Here is a 21,278-nt window from a genome sequence, read left to right on the forward strand (position 1 = left end):
GCATGGGGCGGCGGGCACCACATGAGCTGGGTCAGACGCTAGCACCAGACACGTGTCTTGCATGTGTTCCTCAGTCTGTATTTGATCTTGCAAGTGATAGCAAGTATAATTGCACGAAGCGTCTTTGATATGAAGCACTGAAAACGTCCTGTGAAAGCACCGAAATCATAAAACACGACCACATACGGCTAGTATCCTACAGCTCTCCCACTTCCCATGGTATAGGCTCTCCTTCCCAATCGTCTTCTCCCTCGGTACTACCTCGGGTGTCATCTTCCGCTTCACCGATATCCCATATATCCCCACCTCTCGACGCGTCATAGTGTCCAACACGATCGCCGTAAAGTAAACCGCGGAAAACACGCTCTTCCTTGCTGTTGTGGGTTCTTGATGGTGAAATAGCCAACATGAGGCGAAGCTTGTCAGGTAAATCAACACGAAACGTTCCCTTTTCGTCACGACTCGTGTCGCCAGCCGCGGCATATTGATCGCGGTTACGGGTACCGCTATGTAATATTGGATCCCAGTCAAGCTCGTCAGCATTTTCCGACACTTGCTGTGCTGCTTGACCCCGATTGATGACTTTAACAGCGACTTCGTCTAAATCCTCTTCCTCTTCATCCTCTTCATCGACAACCTTGGCCTTTTTTCGACTCGCTCCAGCTTTTCCCTTTCCGTTTGCTGGGACGCGTTGATTGGAAGAGGCATGGTCAGAACTGGGAGATGGCGGAAGTAAGGAAAACTGTGAAGAAGAAGCTGATGTCAGTCCATCATTCACTGACACGGCCTCCAAGACACGCTTGAGTGATGACTTTTGTTCCTGGGGCTTGCCGCGCGCTCGTTTATCCACAGCAATTGTCCGTGCTAGTGTAGATCTCGACTGGTTTACCCGGCCTTCAGCAGTGGAAAACTCGTCTGTCTTAATGGGTTTTGACGTCAGAGTAAGTTTTATATCTGTCTTTGCATTCTGCTTGTCCTTGTGGGTCTTTGAGTGGATATTGGTCGGAGATGCTTCGAGACTCGTGGCATCGTTCGAACCGGCCCCATGGAAGATTACAGCATCATCCGAGCCTCGTGACTGTGACTTGGAAGCGTTTGTAGGCCTCTTAGGTATACTTGCAGTTGGTAGTGTGTCTTCAAAGAGAAGCCTGAATGACTTGCCGCCCGCGGGTAGTTTTACCGGAGAATCGTCCACGAAAGAGGTATTGACATCCGGGCCACCCATTTCCCAATCAACTTCATCATCACTAGACAAAGATTGTGATAATTGAAAGGGTAAAGCTGAGTGAGAACCGATACGTTGACGCTTCTGCTTATTGGGGGAGGGCGATACGGGTTCGCCACGAAGTCTCTTTCGTGCACGCGAGACTGCCGTGTTCGGCGCAGGAGGTAATTGGGAACTGAGGGATGTACCGATTGATGAATGTGGCTGTACTTCTGGGAAATTATCAGGAGATTCGCTCCGGGAGGAACGCTTTGGTGTATTCTTGGACGGAGTTGCGAAAGGATTTGGTAAAGGCGCCTTTCGAGTTGAAAATGAAGATGCAGGGGGGGTATTCCTCTGTTTGACTTTGTTCTTGTTCTTTACTGGTGAGAACGGATTAAAACCTGGAAGAGGGCCGACGAGTTCGATTTCGCGCGGCTTGGAAATGATGCGGGAGCGACTGGTAGGTCTTGGTGGGGTGGTAGGTGTCTGGGAGGAGGAAGGACGCGTCTGAGAGAGGCAGGTAGCTGCTGCTGCTGCTTTTGATAGTTTCTTGTATAACTTGTACTTGTCAGCTACAAGGATATTGAGTACAAGACGCGTTATGAAGGTACCGATGGCAGACACACCTACAGCAGGCTGATCTTTGATATCCTTCACAGAAGGATCTCTGGAGAACTTTGAATTGAAATCGCGTTCCCAAGCTTTAATTTCTGCACGAAGAGATGCAACGTCTGCCATTGAGGATGAGTTCAAAGTAGTAGACAGAGTCTGACAGACCAACTTGAAATTGAACAGCCTGAGTAACCCAAAGTTGTGCCACAATGCCAAACAGAGAAGTGCAGTCTAATTTTGTTGATCATGATGGAACCCTCACCTCATGTGCGCATGCATTTGAGCACAAGCTCTGTACGTGCCTTTCTCAGTCTTTTTCCCTCCAGAACATCTTTTACTGACAACGTTTCTTTGTCTGGCTAGCTCTCATCCTAGGCTTGCTCTTATCGTTCTATCTATGGCTTTAAACTGGGGTGCAGGTCGTCATAAACACCAGTCCAGCTATCAGCATGCGCCCAGCGCATTCCACGATGAGCGCGTTCCAGGTTACTTTCCGTCTCCGAGTTCCTATGCTGCTTATCAGCACCATAATCCTAATCCATACGCCATTGTATCTCCAGCATCTTTCACTCCTGACTTCGATCAATCTCCGTCTTCATATTATCACCTTGACAGCCCTCCAAGTTTCTCAAGACCTTTGTCAATGACCACCCTCAATGACCCTGCATTCTCATCTGATCCTTGCGATCATCCCTATTTTCCACTCGTTAGCTCTACATTCTACAAGGAGGTCCCCTCCAAATCTCCTCTTATGGTCGTCAACAAATCTCCTCTCATGGTCGTCAACAATCTCTCTCATACACCTCCGACCACTCCCATTGATATCTCACCTCATCAGGAAGTGCTCTGTTCTATTGAAGATCCAGACTTCGTTTCACACTCACCCAACTCGGAAGAAACTCACCCGTCCCCGACTTCTTCGAGTTCTGTATCTTTAGATTCTGACTCTCACACCGCTCTCTCTGCTTTCACGTCGCCTACTGTATCATCCGCTACGTCTCATTCCCACTCACTGATCCATCCCAAGACGCCTCGTGTTGTGTCACCGTTACAGCTTTCCTTTCCATTCTCAGCATCACCGGCCTCGTCTTCGCCGAGTCATGACCTAGGGTCTTCCCCAACCATGTGCCCCCCTACTTCTAATCGTCCAATCCCAACACGTAATCTTACCGCTCCAGAGCAGCGAGAAAATGTGGTCAGACCTGCCACAGTGCGGTTTGACTCAGCTCCAGTCCATGCAGATGGCAGTAACAGGCCTACAGGAAAGCGTCGAATGAAGAATTTCATTCGACGCTTCACAAAACCCCGTGCCCTCGACCGAATCGACGAAATGGATGAGACAGATCCTTTTGGTGCAGGGTGGCATCATGGCGGTCCTTACGAAGCTATTGGTAGCAATCTTGCGCAACTTGGGCCTGCTCACATGTATAATGACATTGACATCCTGCGAGGCGATTTCCATACTAAATCTAAGCGCGAGGTGGGTTGGACATGCAAACTTTTCCTACTCTCATTTACATTTTATTTGCAAAGAACGTCCCTCGGCAGGTGCGGACCCAGAAAGTATGTTTGGTAGTCAAGAATCGTGAAGCTTTTATCTTTACAAATTTTGCTGCAGGGGGCCAGAGTGCCTCAAACGGGTTCAGGAGTCGGTCGACCGTCTCTCAATTTTGTTCCTGGACAAATTATTCCATCTGGTATCATATCGCCGCCTCTGCATACCACTCAGGCCAATACTGTAACCCTGAACCCAGATCTTCTTAATCTGGGCTCGGGTCAGTCAAGGCCCAGTCATTCCAGAAGCCACTCCTCTCCTCTTTACCACCATCCGCCCGAAGCGCCGCCTTCTCGTACATCGTCACGTGCACCCGCCAGCCAGCCTCCTTCTCGGATCCATCGCTTTGGTGACGATATACCTCACATACCACAACATCCACGGCCAGCTCATGATGAGCTCGCGCCTTATCCCCTTTATCAAATACATTCTGCGCCCGATTTACCGCCGGGTCATAATAAACGATATCCTGAGATTCGGTCGCAAGCTCGCGGAGATGCAAATCAGGCAACGCCCTTTTCATCACCGCCCATCGTTGAACCACCTGACGGTCAAGTGATCGACTTGGCGATCCAATTTCCTCGACATCATAGAACTCACTCATTGGGCAGTTCGCGCACGCGTACTACTACATCTACGCAATCTACATCTGGCACTCAAAATAGCTTACAGCCACCACGCAATTCTCACCTTCCAAAACGTCTCGTCATGCCCGCCCCTCTTCAGCCCCAGCAAACACTACCCCAACAGGAGCAGTATCTTGGCATATATCCCCGAGCTGACCCCTACGATCCTTACGCCGACCCTGACCCTGACCCCTTCCCACCCCAAGGCTACACTCACGAACCGGCAGCAATGTATCACCAAGGCCGAAAACTACTCCGGAAGAAAACGGCCGTCTTCCCTGGAAATATACCTTTGCCAATGCATGCACCTGGTGTTCATGCTGACGCAAATCCTCCATTGACAAAACATCCGTCCTTGTCAGCTACCGAGGTTGGGAAGGTCAAGGAAGTAGTTCATCGGCGAAGGCTGAGTAAACGGAAACACGATATCTGAATTCATGTTATAACCCTTCTTCTGGACTTTCTGCTCTGTAACAGATTGTGATACGAAGATGGGTTGGTGTTCTTGTTTAAGTTACCTTCTATCTCATTGATTTGATTTACCTCATAGAGGACGATCGTGCACTTATCAAGGTGTCTTGGCTATGGACCATGGTACACCAATCGCATTAAACTAATAACCCACGCAGTATTTCTAGATGTTCTTGATTCTTGCCAAATGATTATGTATGTGTTTTTAGCACAACTGTGGAATTGATGCACTTTTATTTCAGTACATGATATTTTTGAGCTGGTTTCGGTGTGTTACCACACTATTTTGACACTATCAACCAAGACTTTCGTTGGACCGGGAGAAATTCCGGTGCTGAAAGCTGTCAAACCTGTTTTCTCGGTGATGTACGTTCACACTGCCAAGTTTGTATCTAAGTTCCCGAGACGGATCTCGCTCCGAGCCATAGTATCAATTACGGGAATTGGTGGTGTCTATGGCACCTGGGGGGCGCCAGTGCAGAACCTTGATGATATCTTTTGTTCGCTACATAGTTCACCAACATGCAGTACTATAACACCTTTTTAACCAAACGCGCGACCACAGCTGGACAGCGTGGGGTCGCCGTAGGCCACCGTTCGCTTATACTTAGATCGCGCCTAGAGATCATCATCATTCAACTGAAATCCCCTTCATCTTATTTTAACCTCCATTCTGTTTCGTGGCAGTGAACATGTTGGGCTTGGTTCCATGATTTGTAAGTTACCCCCTTCCGCGATTGCACATCCAGCCCACTAACTTCCGCTCTAATTACGACAACAATATGCAATGATGGCGGCCTTGTGGTGATTCAACGTTGCATCTCGTTGCATCTTTAGCCAAAACAATAGCAGTGCACCTGATCGACCTGCATACTCAATTGGACACGCGGCAGACTTCCCGTTGGATCCCGTTCATTTCAAGTCTTTGCGGAGGTGAGACGCCCTACATAGAAACTTTAGCAGAGCGGAGATGCGTTGGCTCCATGACCTTTTGCAACGTCAGAAGCTCATGATAAGTTCGCAAAAGGCGAATGCTTTGGAAGTGCTGTCCCTGGCTGTCCTCGTTACTAAAAATTGAAATTTTATTGCTGATGCGGGCCATGGATCATGGCTTCGTTGACATGACGAAAGTCCGATTGACGATGGTGTTTCGTCTCTGGACCTTCTCATAGCTTCTCATGCGCGTCGAGAATAAGGATCACTAGCCTTACTTGTGAAAACTTCCCCTTGAGAACGGAAAATCATATGTTCAGCACTCCGCGCCACTGCTCGGGTTTTGTATGTATCTAATCTAGCCTACCCGGTAAGAGGCTCGTGCTTAACTCTATTTCCACTATACTAATCGATGCGCCCAACATAAATACTCGTCCCTCGCATGGGAGTGGTGTCCGAAATGCCCACTACCTTTTTCTGCCCCCGACGCTCATCCCATGGACAGTGCTGGTCTCTTTGTCTATGGCTTAGCTGTCGCAGTAGCCCTTCTACTCGTCATCATTTATGATCGTTGCAGGTTTTCTGAGGCAAGGCTTTCTATGCATTCGCAGTGGGCTGACTAACGTCTAGTTTAGCTTGACGCTATTCCTGCCATCGGTCCGTCAGGGGCGCTAACTTCATGGCTCGGCGCGTTTCGTTTCATCAAGCATGCTCCAGCCATGGTCCAAGAAGGCTATCAGAAGGTTCGTAAAACGCTATTATTAGGCAACTATGTTTTGAACGTCGATGAAGCATAAAGGTGGAATGTTCAGAGTACCATTGATTGATAGATGGGTGGTAGTCCTGACTGGGCCGCGGTTAATCGAGGAATTGAGGAAGGTGCCAGAAGACGAGCTTTCTTTCGATCACGCCATGAGAGACGTAAGTTCGAAGTTTTTTTTGGTTCCGTAACATTGAAGTTTGATCCACTGTTCATATAGCTTCTTCAAGTCAAATATACATTTGGCATCGATGCGCAAGAATATCCCTATCACGTTCAAGTCACTCGCAATCATCTCTCCCGAAACCTTCAGGTGCTCTTTCCTGACGTTTGCGGCGAGATCAACCACGCATTCGATGCCATCATGCCATCAGACCAGGATGGCAAGTGTTGCCACATTCCCCGTGAGGTTATTCTTACGTTTTTTGTGCAGGTTGGGCTAAAGTTCGCATTTACCCGGAGATCATGAAGGCTATGTGTCGCGTAAGCAATCGCATCTTTGTTGGGCTTCCGCTATGTGAGTGGTTCGCTTAGATCAAGGGTACATCCGCTCAACTCGCTTGCAGGCCGATCACCTGAATTTGAAGCCCTGCAACAGCAATTCGCTTTACAAGTGGTATTGCGTGCAACTCTCGTGAACTTTTTCCCAAAATTTGCACATCCGTAAGCAGTGTTGCTGAATCGATGACGCGAAGATCCAACTGTGACTTTTAGGATCATCGGTCGATTGTTGACGAACACGCCTAGTAGCATCAGGAGATGTATGGCAATTCTTGAACCTATTGTGCAGGGACGACTGGAGAATATAGAACAATGCAAGGGCGAATGGAACGCTCAGCCGGTATGTTATCTTCCTATGACACGGTTCGCCACTTGACCGTGCTTTCCTGCGAAGAATGACATGATTAGCTGGCTCATTGACGTATCCGACAAGGAGCACAGAAATCTTCGGAGTATATGCTTGCGGATTTTGGTCCTCAATTTCGCTGCATTACATACATCAGCTCAGGTATGCCGATATGTTCCAGAGCAGTTCGATCACTAAATCCTTACTGGTCTCACAAAGAGCTTCACCCACGCTCTATTAAACCTTGCCACATACCCTCAGTATTGCACACCCCTTCGAGAAGAAGCATCAGCTGTTATTAATCAAGATGGATGGACGAAGGACGCGATGAAGAAACTTAACAAGATGGACAGCTTTCTCAAGGAATCCCAACGATTCAGTGGCACCACTCTCTGTAGGTTGTTATTCATATCTACTGATACCAAGCTGATTCCTGGTAGTCCCTATGATGCGCAAAGCAATGCGGCCATTCGTATTCTCGGATGGTACTGTAATACCCAGCGGAACTCACGTCGTTGTCGCTTCATCACCCATGCATCTCGACGAGGAATACTTCGAAGGCGCATCGGAGTTTCAACCCTTCCGGTTTTCAAAGCGGCGTCAGGACGATGGAGAAGACCCACAATTCCTGCTAGCTTCCACAAGTCCAAGTTATATCCCTTTTGGGTATGGTCATCATGCTTGGTACGCTGAAATTGCCCGATCTATGGTTTTGAGTTCTCGCTCACTGTTTTCGTCAGCCCTGGCCGCTTCTTTGCTTCTAGTGTGATGAAGGCCATGATGGCTTATCTTGTACTAAACTATGACATTAAATTGGAGAAAGAAGGCGAACGTCCTCCAGATGAATGGTTCATGATGAATTGTTCTCCAAACCGGAAGGCAGAGGTTATGTTTAGACGGCGACGACCCACGTGATACTTGAATGTAACGATTTCACATACATACTAGAGCGGGACACCCAGATAATGGCCACATTGTTTACTACTTCATTATTCTAGCACTAGATAGCACACGGAATGAATTCACATGAACTCCATTTCTAGGACTCGTCTGTATACAAAGTCGCCTCTAATGACGTTAGTATCACCCCCTAGGCTATCATAGGCTTCTTGATGTGAATAGAGTGCTCGTGATTGGTTAATGTTTCAAGCGTGTTGTCATAACGTCGTCCATGTTATACAGCTTTCCTGGAAAAATTTCGTTCTCCAGCTGTCACGACTTCATCTATACATATACATAGGTTGAAGATGTGTGTCGAAGACTTTAATTTTAGGCACTGAAATATAAACCATTTTGGGGACATACTTGCATGCGTGATGAGTACCACTGGATGTCAGACATGGCAAATTATTAAAATTCTAGAATGTTACGGGGAGCATGCGTGTGAGGGGAAAGTTCCCGCCGGCAGCGTGAGCTCATCTACCGGATTTAGGTAACACAACAAGGTATTGTTGCATGGTCGCAACATGTTCAATCCTCCAGGACTCTCATCTGCATCAATGCTTAGGGGTGTGAACTTCATGGTCGCAACTCACTTGAATCATGATGTTAAATTATCATGCTTCTTGCACTAGACGAGTAAGTCTGGAGCAAGGGAAAGTTTACAGGAGTGGCAATTTACGTCCAAGTTATGAATCGAAGTCTCCTGTATTAGAAAAAATGCACGAGAAAGCATATGGCGTACATTACTCATCTTCTGAAGACGGCTTGAGATGAAAACCAAATTTATCGGGATGAAGATGATCCAAATAGTTCGGGACATTGGATGAATGCAAACATGACAAGAAAGAAAATTGCGCTGCGCACTGTGTGATTAGCAAGTAACATCAATAAGCCAAACGGAACGTGAACTGGGAGCTATTCTGCTCCGTGTCAGTATCCCAATATGACCAATTCCAATATCTGGCATCATCAGATTCGTCTTCTATCTCGCGCGCGGGAATGCGGAAAGCAATTGTCTCGTAGGTTCAGCATCCACCTACAACCAAAATAAGTAACTAGAAACATTAAAAGGAATGGAATCTACTATTAGATACTGGTGAGCCCTGTTCGGATGCTCCCTCTTTTGCTCCCAAGCGCTCATAAATCGTCGGCGAGGGATGTCGTCCGTTTTGATTTGAAGAAGGTGAACCTGGACCATCATTTCCTCACCATTATCTTTGGCTCGCACTTTTGTTACTCGGTAGCCTGGGCGTCCTGTTTCCAGGGACACTTTGCGTTGTATATTGCTTTGAGTGGGAGCAACCGTCAACTGTGTGCCCTTAGCATCACAAGCCGCACGACGAGCAAGGTTGTTCTGATGCTTCTTTCCTTGAGTGCGAGCTAGGTATGAACCTTCGTTGGTATGAAGCGTCCGACAGAGACGACATTCGAGTGAGCCCAAATGATTCCTTAGGATACAAGAATCCTGAACGAGACATCAAGTTATCATTGGAGTGTAGGGCAAATAACAGCGTACTTTGGCAAGATCGATCGTTTCAGGCGCCTGTCCACGTTGGTCTCCGAAGCCCCAGCGACACCACCCCCACCGAACTTGGAACTGACACGATTCTGCAACCAAGGTGAAAGATGCACTAGAAGCTATGACTTACTCAATAATCTAGAATGGCATCAAGAATGTAAACACCACATTAATGCTTGCAAGATCATAGACAAAGAGCTACCCACCCATGTGTGTGCCATTACGAGGAGGCTGAGGGCAATGGAAGAGGGACAGCTGACATAATCAGCTGCTTCTTACTTCACGATTCCTCCGAGTCGTCGGCCAGATCTGCGTGATGTGCATACATGCAGTGTCATACACACATCAGAGTCTACCATAGGACGTTTCTGGCTTCGGCCAATTAGTGAGGGATGGTGCGAAAGCTAGTCACCGGCTCGTCGCATGGAGTCGGGGCTCGTAGAGTCGTACCCAAATATGACAGTGCCAAATTCTAGCCTAGTCATTTAAAACAGATCCCCAATCTTTGTGAGCGATATATCTTACTCTTCGGATTACATTGCTACTTCATAATGGTTAACCTTCACATAGATGATTGTATTCTCGGCGGCTTTTGAAGTTGTCAAAGATCATCGATGCATCATTTCTTGACAAAGCCTGCTCGAGGTTCCTCTGGTTTCCTATCCTTCCAGGTAGTTTGAAGCCCGGCCATGCTTGAGCTTGATGTTGCAGTTGCGAAGATGTCCGGTGATATCTGTACTAACGAGATACAGTGGTGACTTTCGGTCAGTCCCGAACCTCATAATGTCACGGTGCGGATATTGTTTCTGATTCCCATACTATCACGGAAGTTGCAATTGGCCCTGGCACCAAATGGTCCTCAAGCTACAAATTCTTCAATGCGATAGTTGACAAGTTTCCCGCACCTGTTAGACCCGCTGACGCATTCAATACAGGGCAGAAAGTGAAGGCCCGGACATTGTACGAATTTCCGAGAAACTTACTCCCGAGGTTTTCTATTGTGCTATCTGATCGCATTGTCAACTTGGAAGAGAAGCTTTCCGCTCATGGTATCTCGGATAATACTTCCATTCACTTGGCGTGTTCCATTGGCACGATTCTGGATGTCGTTAACGTGAAGCACGGACCGGAACGAAGGCTTGTTGTTGAAGCATAGCCCTTCATGGCTTCATTCATGTAAAAATTTACATTAATCACCTTTCTAGACTATGTTACCTTCTTTTGTCGGATAATGACCATGTTCCAACGCTTTCTTCCTCCTCGGGTCCCTGGAGATTGAACACCATCGTGCGTGATAGGCTATCATCCGTTGGACGCAAAGGTTCCTTTCAGGCAGGCGATATACAGTCAAGTTGGAGGGGTCCTGCCAGTGAAAACCGCTGAAATGCCTGCGCCGAGTCGTTTTCGAATCTCTTGTAACGCGGACAGCATCATATGGCCAAACCACTACGCAAATATACCACTCACCAGTATCGTCATCACGAACGCTGACGTAGCATCCATGTCGAGTCCACGATCGTATTCAAATGTTGATCCATCTAAAAACAACTACAGCTTGCCATTGATGTCAAATGCACAAGAATTGAGTTAACTCTAACATTACGTTGACCGAATCTACTTTATCAGTCCTAACCTCCATGGACCGAGGAGGCGAAGATTGGGATGATCACAGGAGAGTGCCGAGTTGTTGACAAGGGCTGTCCAATTCGAAGCGAGGTCTGTTCAATTACATTCTTGGCTCTGCTCCTTTATTGACACTTTGCAGCGAACATTCAAGCAAACTGAAGGGCATGCGAAGGGCATGATTATCGCGGCAGAGTTTTCAAAGTACGGATTTGTTGGCTGACCTGCCAGTGGATCCTCCGCGAGTTGTCGCAAACATTCGTCGGATGTCATCGCATCATCGATCATCATTAAAAACTGCCACTGTAACCAATACAGACGATATTACAACAAGTGCTGTGGCAGAAGATGTAGCGGCGGTCCACAGCACGACAGCTAATCGGTCAGTGCGCGTCTCATACATGATCTAATCGTCCTCTCCGCCTTATGACATAATAACCGCAGCGAGCGTGTTCATCAAGCACCGAGGCAGAGTACGCGTTGAACTCCCTTACAGTTTTATCAATCAAATTTGTGTGAAGGTCATTTTTTAAGAAATAGCTTGAACATGTATCACAGAGATAGTTTTAGACCGCAAGCAGGCAGCAAGTACCGAAGATTGTTGGGATGCAAATAAGACATTCGATGAGATACGCCGATGTACTGAATGACCAAGTATCATGTCATGAAAAATATTGAAACCTCAATCATCTACATCATCCTGTGCTAGCGAAAGTGCTCGCAGGACGTTGTTAGGTATGTTCATAACTTGTGCAAACTTATCCTCGAAAACGATTCCACCTTGTACTCGCGCTTTGATGGCGCAAAGCTCTGCGAAGGCAACAGAGAATCCGAACGACTGGTTGAGAGTGTAAGCATACGATGCCATGATAGTCTTGAGTTCCTCCTCGGAAAAAAAGAGAACGTCTTGGGATAACGGCCGCTGCGCGAAATATTGCGCAGCCTTTTGGATCTGTTGTTCCTTGGGATCAGGAGAACCCCTGACGCTTGAAGCACATTTCTGCATCGCAATGGCACCTAGCCAGTCTTTGTATGCTTTGTCGACCTGCTTTTTGGCAACAGTTAGGTTGACCTGCAATCCTTGGAAACCGGCATGCACCGCTTGTGTTGCCCTGCGAGATGCAGATATGTAAGGAGAGGTGAGATGGGCGTCCGTCACAGGGGTCGAAGAAGTTCGGAGGCTCGAGTACTTCTCGACAAACTTGTCGCGGAGGCGATTGCCTTCATCCACAAGGTCATCGAGAATGAAAGGCGATGATGCCTTTCGCTTCAATAACGGTAGGTCTTCTTTGCGAGAGCCGCTATTTTTAAGAGCTGCCACTTTGTAATATGGCTTTAGGCTCCCGTACCGTTTTTTGTGTGCCTCGAAAACATGGTGTTTGACCCGTAGTCCGGTCTTACTTGCATCCAGGCACGTCGTAAACCTTCACCACATATTATAAAACATGGTAGCAGTACAACTTGAAGCACTCACATATATGCCAGTCGAACGGCTGTTGCACTTGGATAGCCATAATAATACACAGCTGCGTCATGGAAATGAGAATATAGTCCGCGCTTCGTGTCCGCAAGCCCGAGCAGTAAAACTTTTTGAAAAGCTGTTTGAGCCTCTTTGTCTGAGAGCTTGGATACTCGTTGGTCAAAATCAACAAGGTGTTCGACCTCTCGCTCAAAGTCGTTCCTCAGATCCACGGGTTCTTCACAAAGCGGAGTGGTGTTAAAGTTCTCAACGAGGTTTTTGGACCAGGTCAACACGACAGTATCTTCGAATAACAAGCACTAAATGAGGGGAAAATTATATGAGAACTTAAGGAAGCTCACCTCCATCATAATCTACAAGGTGGAGTTGTCAGTAATTGCCTCGGGATTTTAGGGGAAAATTGCCAACCTCCACCACCCAAGTAGCTCGCCAGTGAACGTTCTCCTTTCACCGAAAAGATAATGACGTCGAAGTAACTTGCCAACTTTGGGTGATTGACGGCAGTGACCTGATCCGCGTGTGATGACTCGGAGACCATTTTGCAAAACACGGTTTTTCTTACCTTCTGGACGTCCGAGGGTAGTCTCGTGGGATTCCTCCACACCTAATCACTAGTCTCAGGACCAACTTTGCACAAAACCGAAGCGCTCACCAAAACAGATCCTATTACGATATCCATATGGGTTCCGCTTTCAGGGTCGACGATGGGTTGCGACGACCGAAAATGGATTTGGCCCTCCTCAAGGACCCCATATGGATCTGTGGTTCGATTAGATGAGCAACAGCAATCGAGAAAGAAGCTACCTACCTGGTATGATGTAGGCCTCAAGGGATTCCTTGACTGGGATATGACACTTTTCTATATAATCGTCCAGCACTAGCGTCACCACGCTTTGGAGCTTACGAAAGAGTGGCTCGAGCTTCAAGGGGTGAAACCCTGCCTGGAGAAGCTCGAGTGCAGATTCATGCAGAGTGGTTGGTTGGCCGCTATGGGGATGGCGACTTCGGGGACTCGAAGCAGTCGGTGGCTGGTCCGATACGACATCATCGCCATCATCATTCTCGTCACCCAGCTTGTCGTTGGGCCGGAGTTCGCCAAGGCCAAGTGCACGCGCCTGGCCAGCAATGCGCCGCCGTAGCCTGCATATCACAACACGGCCAGCACGCTCAACAGCTCGCCAAACTATGAGCATTGAATCGGGGCCATTCCATTCAGTGAGCTGGCGAACTTCATTGTGCAGCCCATCAGCCATGAGTTCCTTCAATATACCAGTAGGGACGCCATTGTGAGCTAAATTTACCAGAGTATCCCTGGATAAACGGCTCTGTCCAGTTACACGAGCCGGCGCAACGAGGTCGAAAATTCTGTGGGCGGCGTCAACTTTGTGCAACGGCCCGCAATTGATTTTGTTTTGCGAGTTACGTATCCAGATCTTTGGTGGTCCATCGGCGGCTTGATACTCAGGATCTGGGTGCAGAACCCACATTCCCTTGGCACCAGCGATACGTCCCTGCACGGCTGTTGGTCGACTCGGGTATTGTATTACTCGCATGATGGCAGTCAAGGCTGCACCATTGATGAACCCACACCCATCAGTTAGAATTTTTTCAGCTGGAAGATTTCCCTCGCCCCAGTCCATAGCATCTGCAAGATCTCCGTCAATGCACCATAGTTTAGAAGCTAGAGGAAATGCTACGTTGATCCCCAATGAAGAATATATTCTCGGGAGCAAAATGGATTGTTGGTACCGAGGTTGATAGGCCGAGCGTCCATCGGGTAGACCATTTACTGATAGGCTAGTCGGGGTGCGCGTCAGAGCCGCGTCAAGCGGACGAAAACATATTCACCTGTTTTGAATTCAACCTCAGTGGATTATGCCACTGTACAAATTCGTAAAGCGTTAGTCGGTGACCATCGCCATCGCCAGGGTTACTGTCCCGATCTATGTTTTCGTTGGTTTCAAAAAGGTAGGCACTCCCATCCTTCGCATGAAATGGTACGAAGACGCGACCACACAACACAAATTTGCTGGATTCCAGAAATTCGCGAACTTTTGTGTCATATGCCAGGCTGTCCGGAATGCGGACTTGGAGGATGCGTCGAGACCCCAAAAACCGAGCGAATCGATGCGACCGCCGAATCTCAGGTTTTTCGAGCTCGAATTTATACGAATTGCAAACTTTCACAATACGGGCAACTTGCTGGATCTTGCCTCCGTACCAATTCTCTTTTCCCTCCCAGTCACCCATAGTTCCCAGGCCGCGGCCTTGGTTTTCAACAATCGCAAGCTGCTCCCGATCGTATTCAACCCTTTCGATTATATTTAGCTTGCGATTTGTGGGATGATTGAACTTTATGTACCAAATTTCCGGCGGTGCTCTCATCGCAGATGGCGGCCCCATTTTGTCTTGCATGACGGCAGCCACTTGCCATGCAGCTTGCGCATTTGAACCCTTGAGTTTACGCAAACGATGTTCCGTCATATCTTCGAAGGTCCACATCCCACGAGTGACGCCTCGTGCCAGTTCATAAATTGTTCCCCACGCGAGTTGCTGTTGATCGAGGACAATCTGAGCCCTCTCACAATGGGCGATGTGTACAACATTTAACTGAACGCCGAACTGGGGAGGACGGTGTTTTGTCCTTGTCACCACTTGTGGCACATTCACCTGCAGGGCTGTAGTAAAAATACGTCAGAAGGAAGGGCTGTGACGACTTACAATTGATGCGATGGGCGTCTTCGCGGATGATGTGGGAGGCGACGACCAGTCTGGTGGACTCATGGATCCAGCGGGCGACATCGAATTGAGTCTGGTTGTGTAACCACACGAGAACAAAGAAGAGTGCAGTGTTGACGGTGGTGAATTCCTGTCCGTCTCTATAACTGATCACAACTGAAAAGGTCGATGAACCAGCGTCTGTTTGAACCCGTTCTAATAGCGAGGCGAAAGTTCTTGAACCCCTGGCAACTCGATGCAGACCTGATTGGGTATGGTTTTGAAGCACATTGAAAAGATTATCAAGGCAGTGGTTTCGGTAAGTCACTTTGACGTTCCACTTCAGTTGCAGAGGAAGCCCTGAATATTTTGTAGGTAGTATACCTTTAGCTATGGTGCAACGTGTTCCTTCGACAATATCATGTGTGGATGAGTGCTTAGCCTGAGTTGCTGTTATAAGTCTTGGTTACAATACAACTGTGCTGATTTGAGTATCGAGACTAGGGTAGGACTGAGGAAAATCTATTTCCAACTCCTTGAAAAGCTCATGACTAAATATAGCAATTGATAATCAGTGCACCGTCGAGGTGACCGTCATCTTCAGTCAGGCTCTAATCCGATCAGACCTTGGGGGTTATGGTGGGTTCAAAGTAAGAGCGAAAAGCTAACTGCTTACGCTGTGCAATCATAGCCACCAAGACAGAAGAACCAGAATCCTTCGGGACTTGGACGAGCTATCATCAATAAAAAGTTCAAAGATGCCAAAGAAAGACAAGAGTCCGGTCTTGTACGCGATCTTTTGTGTTCTGCATGCATTTACTCATGTGCTCAGTATACAACAGAAGTTGATTCGACAACCCGCCTGAAATCTGTTACGCAAGAGAGAGATTTGGATGAATTCCTGAACACAGCACAGTTGGCGGGCACGGAGTTTACGGCGGGTGCGTGAACATGATTTCCTTTTGTTCATACCCTCACACGGAAAGGTAGAACGACGGAATGTGAAGATTATCCAGTCCCCTGCAGGATCAACGCACAATCCCAATCTTCTCACCGATCAGGAGGAGCAGTCGACTTTGAAGAAGCATCAGCTGAATAAGGAGCGACTCAGGGTGCCCAGAAGACCTCCATGGACGAAGACAATTACGACCTCACAATTAGACCGACAAGAGAAAGATGCGTTCCTGGAGTGGCGAAGAGGGCTCGCTCAGTATGTGGGAAAACACATGATCTTCTGCAGCCACTAACACATAGATAAAGACTTCAGGAGGAGGACAAGTTCCTGTTAACCCCATTCGAACGCAATATCGAAGTCTGGAGGCAACTGTGGCGTGTCTTGGAGCGATCACATCTAGTCGTGCAAATCGTAGATGCCCGCAATCCGCTAAGATTTAGGTGCGAGGATCTTGAGTCGTATGTCAAAGATGTAGAAGGTGCAGAGGGCGAGGCGGGTACAGGAAGAGATAAGCGCAAGACTCTCCTGTTGGTCAATAAGGCCGATCTGCTCACTGCGACACAAAGGTGAGCGTGGTTTCACTTATAATCGAACGTCTATCTTTATTCGATCCTTCACCCCAAGGCGAATATGGGCAGATTATTTTGATGGCGAAGGGATACAATACGCGTTTTTCTCTGCTGCGAATGCTACCGCATTACAGCAAGCCCGCCGGGATGCTATTGCTCAGGCCGAAGAGGCACAACTCCACGAGGATTATCAAGACGAAGCTTCACTGTCCGATTCAGATGGTCCGCATACACCCAGTGACGATGGCAGCGATAATGACTTCGCAAAAGAGTCGGCGCCCGAATCGTCATCTCACTCCGAAAGTGACACGGACGACGAACATCAGTACGTTCACACGGAGGAAGATAGTCCAGACGGCAAGGATCCTCGTACAAAAGTTCTTTCAGTGTTGGAACTCGAAGATCTCTTCGTCACAGCTGCTCCAGATCTATCCGGTGAGGCTCGGTTATTTTTTCATTCAGATCGAGGCTTACAACTGACCAATCGGCAGTATTTGCTGGCCCGACTGGAGAACCTCCAACAAAACTGGTGGTTGGACTCGTTGGCTATCCCAATGTTGGTAAATCCAGCACAATTAACGCCCTTCTTGGAGAAAAAAAAGTGTCCGTCTCCTCAACTCCTGGAAAGACAAAGCACTTCCAAACTATTCATCTCTCTCCAACGATAGTACTTTGCGACTGTCCTGGATTGGTCTTCCCGCAATTTGCGACGACCAAGGCCGCACTGGTTTGCGACGGTGTGTTACCAATTGACCAAATGAGAGAGCATTCTGGTCCGGTAGCTCTAGTGGCCAAGCGGATACCAAAGGAGGTGCTTGAAGCAACTTATGGTCTGACTATTAAATTCAAGGGAATAGAAGAGGGAGGTGACGGGAAGATCACTGCGGAGGACTTCTTGATTGCTTATGCGAGTGAGCACTCTTCGTTTGATTAAAACGACTCTTTTTCATCAGTCTACAGTTGCTCGGGGGTTCATGCGGTCCGGTCAAGGCAATCCAGATGAGGCACGAGCAGCACGGTATATCCTAAAGGATTATGTCAACGGGAAGCTACTTTTCTGTCAGCCACCACCAAGCACGTCTGAGGAATCTTTCAACCAAGGAACCCACGAACTATCGCTGCTGCGAATGACGGGAAAGAAGCGTGCACCTGTCACAAGAGTTGGAAAAGGCGCGGATACATTCGTGCCTGCTAATCCGTCTGCCATGCTTGTTGCTCAAGGGCAGGGGCTGAAATCTCAAGCTCTAGACCAAGAGTTCTTCGCTCAAAATTCGAATCTATCAGCACGAGCGTTTTTACAAGGTACTTCTCGTAATGGGCAAGAGTTCTCGAGGGGAAGAATATATCCTCATCAGAATATGGTGGCTGATGATGGTACTCCATTGGGAGCTGGGAGTGCGAAATATGCTGCCGTGTTGGCGAGTGCTAGTGAAGTTGATGGGAAGAAGCATAACAAAAAGAACAAGCGAGTGAAGCAGAGGAGCGGCAAGGGATATGATTAATGAATAACGTGCTGGAACATGTCAAATATATCTGTTGAGGGGTTCAAATACCAAAAATAGTAATGACCCCTCTGATGTTTGATAGATGTGTCGCGTCGCGTCGCGTCTACGTTGCTTCTTGTTTCTTAAGCGTTATCTCTGTATCTACTGCAAACATGGAAGCACAGACACATTCACTTGGATCGACTCAGCCTGTACCCTCGTTTGTCTCTTCAAAGTCGGCACGTTCGCAGACCTTGTCGAGATCGGATGTATGCGCCAAATTCGTTACAACGACCACAGATGGACGCGCGGAAGGTATGAATTCTATGCTTGTTCCTCTAGGCAGCAGTAATAATTAATCACGTTCTGCTGCGCAGAAATAACTTTAAGTATCGGGAAGCCTATAACCATTGGAAGGAACCCGTCTCTTTGGTCGCTTGACGCATCCTCTGCCCTGGGTTATTTTCTTTACTCACCTGCTCATATACAGCTCGTACGTGATACCGGATATCGTGGTATCCAGCCTACATTGCAAGATACATGCGTGAGCTCACCTGTAATAAAAGTTCACACGTCTCCTGACGCGCGTTGAGCAGAGTCCAGTCCAGCACCGGAGGAATCATCGTATCGTGCCAGGTAGCTACTCGTACCGTCTTATCTTACTGGCTTAATTGCTGCGAAGGATTTATCGACAAACGGACTCATTTTGAATGGGCACAAAATCCGCAAAGCGTCTGTCATTGTCATGAATGGCGATACCTTCAGAATACCGGCCTCACAGAGTATGTATCAACCATGTGCCACTTTGTACCTTGCTGACCAGCTGATAGCGTTTCAGTGCATACTCAAGTGGAAGCACCTTCATGAAAAATACGCGTCGCAGCCTTCTCAATCACAAACGCAATCATACAAAGTCACTACTGTTCACTAAAGCAATTCATTGATTCTAAAGAGTTCATGCAGGACCTCGGTCGATTCCTTATCACATCCCACTGCCTTGGGAGCGGTAGTTATGCCACCGTACAGCTTGCACTTGATACCACAGGTCATCAACAGGCCGCCTGCAAGATTATTAGACGCAAGGAAGGTAATGACCAAAGAAAAGAAATGAAGGAGGCAACACTGCTCATGAATTTGCACCACGTTCGTGCATAATTTTATCCTCTCATCCTGAATGCCATGATCTTGATTTAAACAGCCCAATATTAACAGAGTATATGCTGTTGATTTGGATCCAGAATTCCTGTAGGTCGCTTGTTAATAGGCTCACCACTGAAACGACAAATTTTGTGCATCAGATACATTATGCTTGAACTCTGTACCGGCGGCGACCTTTTCACCTACATCACCACGCACTCCAAGCATCGATTGTGCGAAGGGGAGGCAAAGTACATCATGTATCAACTTCTCAAGGGCTTGAAGTACCTGCATGATCGTATGATCTCGCACAGAGGTAAGGCTCCATATCTTTCTCATGAGGCCCTGGCTGAGCTTAAGGCAGATCTTAAGGTGATACCCTGTGCGTGTTTTAAACTGCTGACTTCATTCTGCCATCAACAGCCAGAAAACATCCTTCTTTTCTCGCCTGGACCGTACCCGCGCATCCAGATAGCCGACTTCGGTCTTGCACGTCCAAAAGCTTACCAAGAAACCTTGCATGTCTGCGGCACTATATCCTATCTCCCGCCAGAAGGCATCCTGGCGCTCGAGCACAAGCATCTTGGCTACGTTGGCATGCCAGCTGACTGCTGGAGTGCGGGTGTGACGCTTTTTGCGATGTTGACGTGCGTGTTCTGCAATGTTGTCAGGGGAATCGCATTTGGAGTTAATGCTCGGGATGCTGAAGCGGAAGCCACCCATTCGACTTTGCCAGTTCTTCTCAGTCTCGCGTCTCCCTTGACGACATCGTGGATTCTCAGGGTTTCGTCTTATCCCAACATGTGACGTCTCAAGATGAAAGAACAAAGCAACGCATCCTTGATGGAAAGATTTGCTTCCATGAACCGATCTGGGGTCCGCTTCGTGACGGTGCGTGCCCAGGATTACTTACTGTCTTCAGTCCTCCACAAACTGCATCCTTCGAATTAACGACCGATCCCCTGACTATTTGCGGATGTGTAGCCAAGATCCTCGTCTCGCACCTTCTTGTCTCGGACCCTCGGGACCGTGCGACTGTGTACGCCGCGCTCAAGAGCTGGTGGATTTGCATGGACCTCGAAGAGTTGGATCAAGCATACCGGGAGCGGATCCGAGTGCACTTCACGTAATTCAATTCGTGATACTCTCTGTTTTTATTGCTCTTGTTGTGCGTTTCTGTGGCACTAGATTTGTACAATGCTTTCGTGGTGTTCAATTGCAATGGTTCACATCTGATTCTGGCCAAAATTGAGATAAATGTATCTGTCGGTGGAGTAATCAGAAAAGATGCTGTTTCAAGGGCTGCGTGGCTCGCAAGTTGGCGGTGTCCTAGAAGTCAGGGCATGGCCCGGGATACGTGCTGTCTGGAACATGTTGAGCCAATGGGCTGCTATTCGTTCCATGTAATAATATCTCTATCGTCTTCTGAACTGTGGTCACGTTTACGGTGCAGCATGACACGATCGCGCGAAGGGAACAGTCTGTTACAATCTACGGGCGCAAATGAACGGACTGATATTAGGCGGCATACCGCATACCTTGAAATGCGCAAATATATATCGGTGTCCTAGTATGGGTGAATCAGAACGGGCGGGTGCAATGCAGTATGTCCTACTTACTCTTGAGGAGAGGTGACACGCGCGAGACCAGCTGTTAGCTGATCAGGCGTAGTCGTTGCTGTCAACAAGATCAGCTCGCATGCAGCATGATTATGCTCTTGCTTACTGTCATGGGTCGCAGGCTTCGACTTGAGGACGGATGGCAGTGATGGACCATGCATTGCAGTAGGAAGAAATGTAGCACAGCCACTTCTGAAGTTCTAATTACCAAAAGTTGTGAC

General features: G+C 47.9%; 8 protein-coding genes across 8 annotated transcripts; 4 read left to right on the forward strand and 4 right to left on the reverse strand.

The window, feature by feature from the left end:
* Positions 1 to 196: 196 nt before the first annotated feature.
* DEU56DRAFT_725517 (uncharacterized protein) lies at positions 197 to 1,945 on the reverse strand (the record flags this gene model as incomplete). The annotated part of the gene is made up of 2 exons (XM_041347870.1): positions 197 to 1,779; positions 1,834 to 1,945. The coding sequence occupies 2 exons, from the start codon at positions 1,943 to 1,945 to the stop codon at positions 197 to 199; spliced, it is 1,695 nt and encodes a 564-aa protein (XP_041214337.1).
* A 113-nt stretch (positions 1,946 to 2,058) lies between these two features.
* DEU56DRAFT_372665 (uncharacterized protein) lies at positions 2,059 to 4,508 on the forward strand. The gene is made up of 4 exons (XM_041345910.1): positions 2,059 to 2,113; positions 2,183 to 3,299; positions 3,353 to 3,382; positions 3,438 to 4,508. Exons 2-4 carry the CDS (start codon positions 2,217 to 2,219, stop codon positions 4,431 to 4,433), a joined length of 2,109 nt encoding a protein of 702 aa, XP_041214338.1. The 5' UTR covers positions 2,059 to 2,113; positions 2,183 to 2,216; the 3' UTR covers positions 4,434 to 4,508.
* Positions 4,509 to 5,570: 1,062 nt separating this feature from the next.
* On the forward strand, positions 5,571 to 8,139 carry DEU56DRAFT_769559 (cytochrome P450). Its single transcript, XM_041351340.1, has 11 exons — positions 5,571 to 5,991; positions 6,040 to 6,147; positions 6,197 to 6,325; positions 6,385 to 6,547; positions 6,598 to 6,681; positions 6,731 to 6,827; positions 6,879 to 7,005; positions 7,060 to 7,173; positions 7,231 to 7,405; positions 7,452 to 7,695; positions 7,752 to 8,139. Exons 1-11 carry the CDS (start codon positions 5,902 to 5,904, stop codon positions 7,924 to 7,926), a joined length of 1,506 nt encoding a protein of 501 aa, XP_041214339.1. The 5' UTR covers positions 5,571 to 5,901; the 3' UTR covers positions 7,927 to 8,139.
* A 796-nt stretch (positions 8,140 to 8,935) lies between these two features.
* On the reverse strand, positions 8,936 to 9,957 carry DEU56DRAFT_751329 (uncharacterized protein; the record flags this gene model as incomplete). The annotated part of the gene is made up of 6 exons (XM_041349570.1): positions 8,936 to 8,989; positions 9,038 to 9,418; positions 9,470 to 9,561; positions 9,603 to 9,610; positions 9,752 to 9,781; positions 9,923 to 9,957. The coding sequence occupies 6 exons, from the start codon at positions 9,955 to 9,957 to the stop codon at positions 8,936 to 8,938; spliced, it is 600 nt and encodes a 199-aa protein (XP_041214340.1).
* Positions 9,958 to 11,663: 1,706 nt separating this feature from the next.
* On the reverse strand, positions 11,664 to 15,516 carry DEU56DRAFT_847871 (RNA dependent RNA polymerase-domain-containing protein). The gene is made up of 11 exons (XM_041355154.1): positions 15,297 to 15,516; positions 14,938 to 15,245; positions 14,424 to 14,886; positions 14,273 to 14,372; positions 13,384 to 14,220; positions 13,228 to 13,334; positions 13,138 to 13,179; positions 12,984 to 13,083; positions 12,917 to 12,928; positions 12,570 to 12,858; positions 11,664 to 12,519 (listed from the first exon to the last, which is right to left on the reverse strand). The coding sequence occupies exons 1-11, from the start codon at positions 15,375 to 15,377 to the stop codon at positions 11,778 to 11,780; spliced, it is 3,081 nt and encodes a 1,026-aa protein (XP_041214341.1). The 5' UTR covers positions 15,378 to 15,516; the 3' UTR covers positions 11,664 to 11,777.
* A 351-nt stretch (positions 15,517 to 15,867) lies between these two features.
* On the forward strand, positions 15,868 to 18,468 carry DEU56DRAFT_769574 (uncharacterized protein). Its single transcript, XM_041351341.1, has 8 exons — positions 15,868 to 15,932; positions 15,985 to 16,080; positions 16,126 to 16,234; positions 16,284 to 16,503; positions 16,554 to 16,814; positions 16,873 to 17,252; positions 17,309 to 17,728; positions 17,778 to 18,468. Exons 1-8 carry the CDS (start codon positions 15,930 to 15,932, stop codon positions 18,317 to 18,319), a joined length of 2,031 nt encoding a protein of 676 aa, XP_041214342.1. The 5' UTR covers positions 15,868 to 15,929; the 3' UTR covers positions 18,320 to 18,468.
* Positions 18,469 to 18,474: 6 nt separating this feature from the next.
* Positions 18,475 to 20,568, forward strand: DEU56DRAFT_725617 (kinase-like protein; the record flags this gene model as incomplete). The annotated part of the gene is made up of 13 exons (XM_041347879.1): positions 18,475 to 18,616; positions 18,679 to 18,733; positions 18,792 to 18,845; positions 18,898 to 18,937; positions 18,984 to 19,083; positions 19,132 to 19,214; positions 19,265 to 19,444; positions 19,500 to 19,546; positions 19,600 to 19,754; positions 19,803 to 19,810; positions 19,862 to 20,085; positions 20,148 to 20,329; positions 20,423 to 20,568. 13 exons carry the CDS (start codon positions 18,475 to 18,477, stop codon positions 20,566 to 20,568), a joined length of 1,416 nt encoding a protein of 471 aa, XP_041214343.1.
* Positions 20,330 to 21,258, reverse strand: DEU56DRAFT_372853 (uncharacterized protein). Its single transcript, XM_041345913.1, has 4 exons — positions 21,164 to 21,258; positions 21,058 to 21,115; positions 20,977 to 21,005; positions 20,330 to 20,929 (listed from the first exon to the last, which is right to left on the reverse strand). The coding sequence occupies exons 1-4, from the start codon at positions 21,216 to 21,218 to the stop codon at positions 20,829 to 20,831; spliced, it is 243 nt and encodes an 80-aa protein (XP_041214344.1). The 5' UTR covers positions 21,219 to 21,258; the 3' UTR covers positions 20,330 to 20,828.
* Between the last annotated feature and the right edge of the window lie 20 nt (positions 21,259 to 21,278).

This window comes from Suillus clintonianus (assembly GCF_016758775.1).
Source record: "Suillus clintonianus strain FC179 chromosome Unknown DEU56scaffold_4, whole genome shotgun sequence".
In the NCBI taxonomy this organism is placed as follows: domain Eukaryota; kingdom Fungi; phylum Basidiomycota; class Agaricomycetes; order Boletales; family Suillaceae; genus Suillus; species Suillus clintonianus.

What these genes read in the sequence shown, in the direction of transcription:
- DEU56DRAFT_769574 (XM_041351341.1), top strand. An exon ending in AAAGACAAGAGTCCGGTCTT is followed by an intron (nt 16,081 to 16,125) that starts GTACGCGATCTT and finishes TCATGTGCTCAG; the next exon opens with TATACAACAGAAGTTGATTC. An exon ending in AGCTGCTCCAGATCTATCCG is followed by an intron (nt 17,253 to 17,308) that starts GTGAGGCTCGGT and finishes ACCAATCGGCAG; the next exon opens with TATTTGCTGGCCCGACTGGA.
- DEU56DRAFT_769559 (XM_041351340.1), top strand. Translation starts at nt 5,902, where the DNA reads ATGGACAGTGCTGGTCTCTTTGTCTATGGCTTAGCTGTCGCAGTAGCC. An exon ending in TCCAAGAAGGCTATCAGAAG is followed by an intron (nt 6,148 to 6,196) that starts GTTCGTAAAACG and finishes ACGTCGATGAAG; the next exon opens with CATAAAGGTGGAATGTTCAG. An exon ending in GCGAATGGAACGCTCAGCCG is followed by an intron (nt 7,006 to 7,059) that starts GTATGTTATCTT and finishes TTTCCTGCGAAG; the next exon opens with AATGACATGATTAGCTGGCT.
- DEU56DRAFT_372853 (XM_041345913.1), bottom strand. Translation starts at nt 21,218, where the DNA reads ATGCATGGTCCATCACTGCCATCCGTCCTCAAGTCGAAGCCTGCGACC. An exon ending in CGTGTCACCTCTCCTCAAGA is followed by an intron (nt 21,006 to 21,057) that starts GTAAGTAGGACA and finishes CACCCATACTAG; the next exon opens with GACACCGATATATATTTGCG. An exon ending in ATATATTTGCGCATTTCAAG is followed by an intron (nt 20,930 to 20,976) that starts GTATGCGGTATG and finishes TTGCGCCCGTAG; the next exon opens with ATTGTAACAGACTGTTCCCT.
- DEU56DRAFT_847871 (XM_041355154.1), bottom strand. Translation starts at nt 15,377, where the DNA reads ATGTCGCCCGCTGGATCCATGAGTCCACCAGACTGGTCGTCGCCTCCC. An exon ending in TGAGGTTGAATTCAAAACAG is followed by an intron (nt 14,373 to 14,423) that starts GTGAATATGTTT and finishes CACCCCGACTAG; the next exon opens with CCTATCAGTAAATGGTCTAC. An exon ending in ATTCTTCATTGGGGATCAAC is followed by an intron (nt 14,221 to 14,272) that starts GTAGCATTTCCT and finishes GAGATCTTGCAG; the next exon opens with ATGCTATGGACTGGGGCGAG.
- DEU56DRAFT_372665 (XM_041345910.1), top strand. Translation starts at nt 2,217, where the DNA reads ATGGCTTTAAACTGGGGTGCAGGTCGTCATAAACACCAGTCCAGCTAT. An exon ending in ATACTAAATCTAAGCGCGAG is followed by an intron (nt 3,300 to 3,352) that starts GTGGGTTGGACA and finishes TTATTTGCAAAG; the next exon opens with AACGTCCCTCGGCAGGTGCG. An exon ending in GGCAGGTGCGGACCCAGAAA is followed by an intron (nt 3,383 to 3,437) that starts GTATGTTTGGTA and finishes ATTTTGCTGCAG; the next exon opens with GGGGCCAGAGTGCCTCAAAC.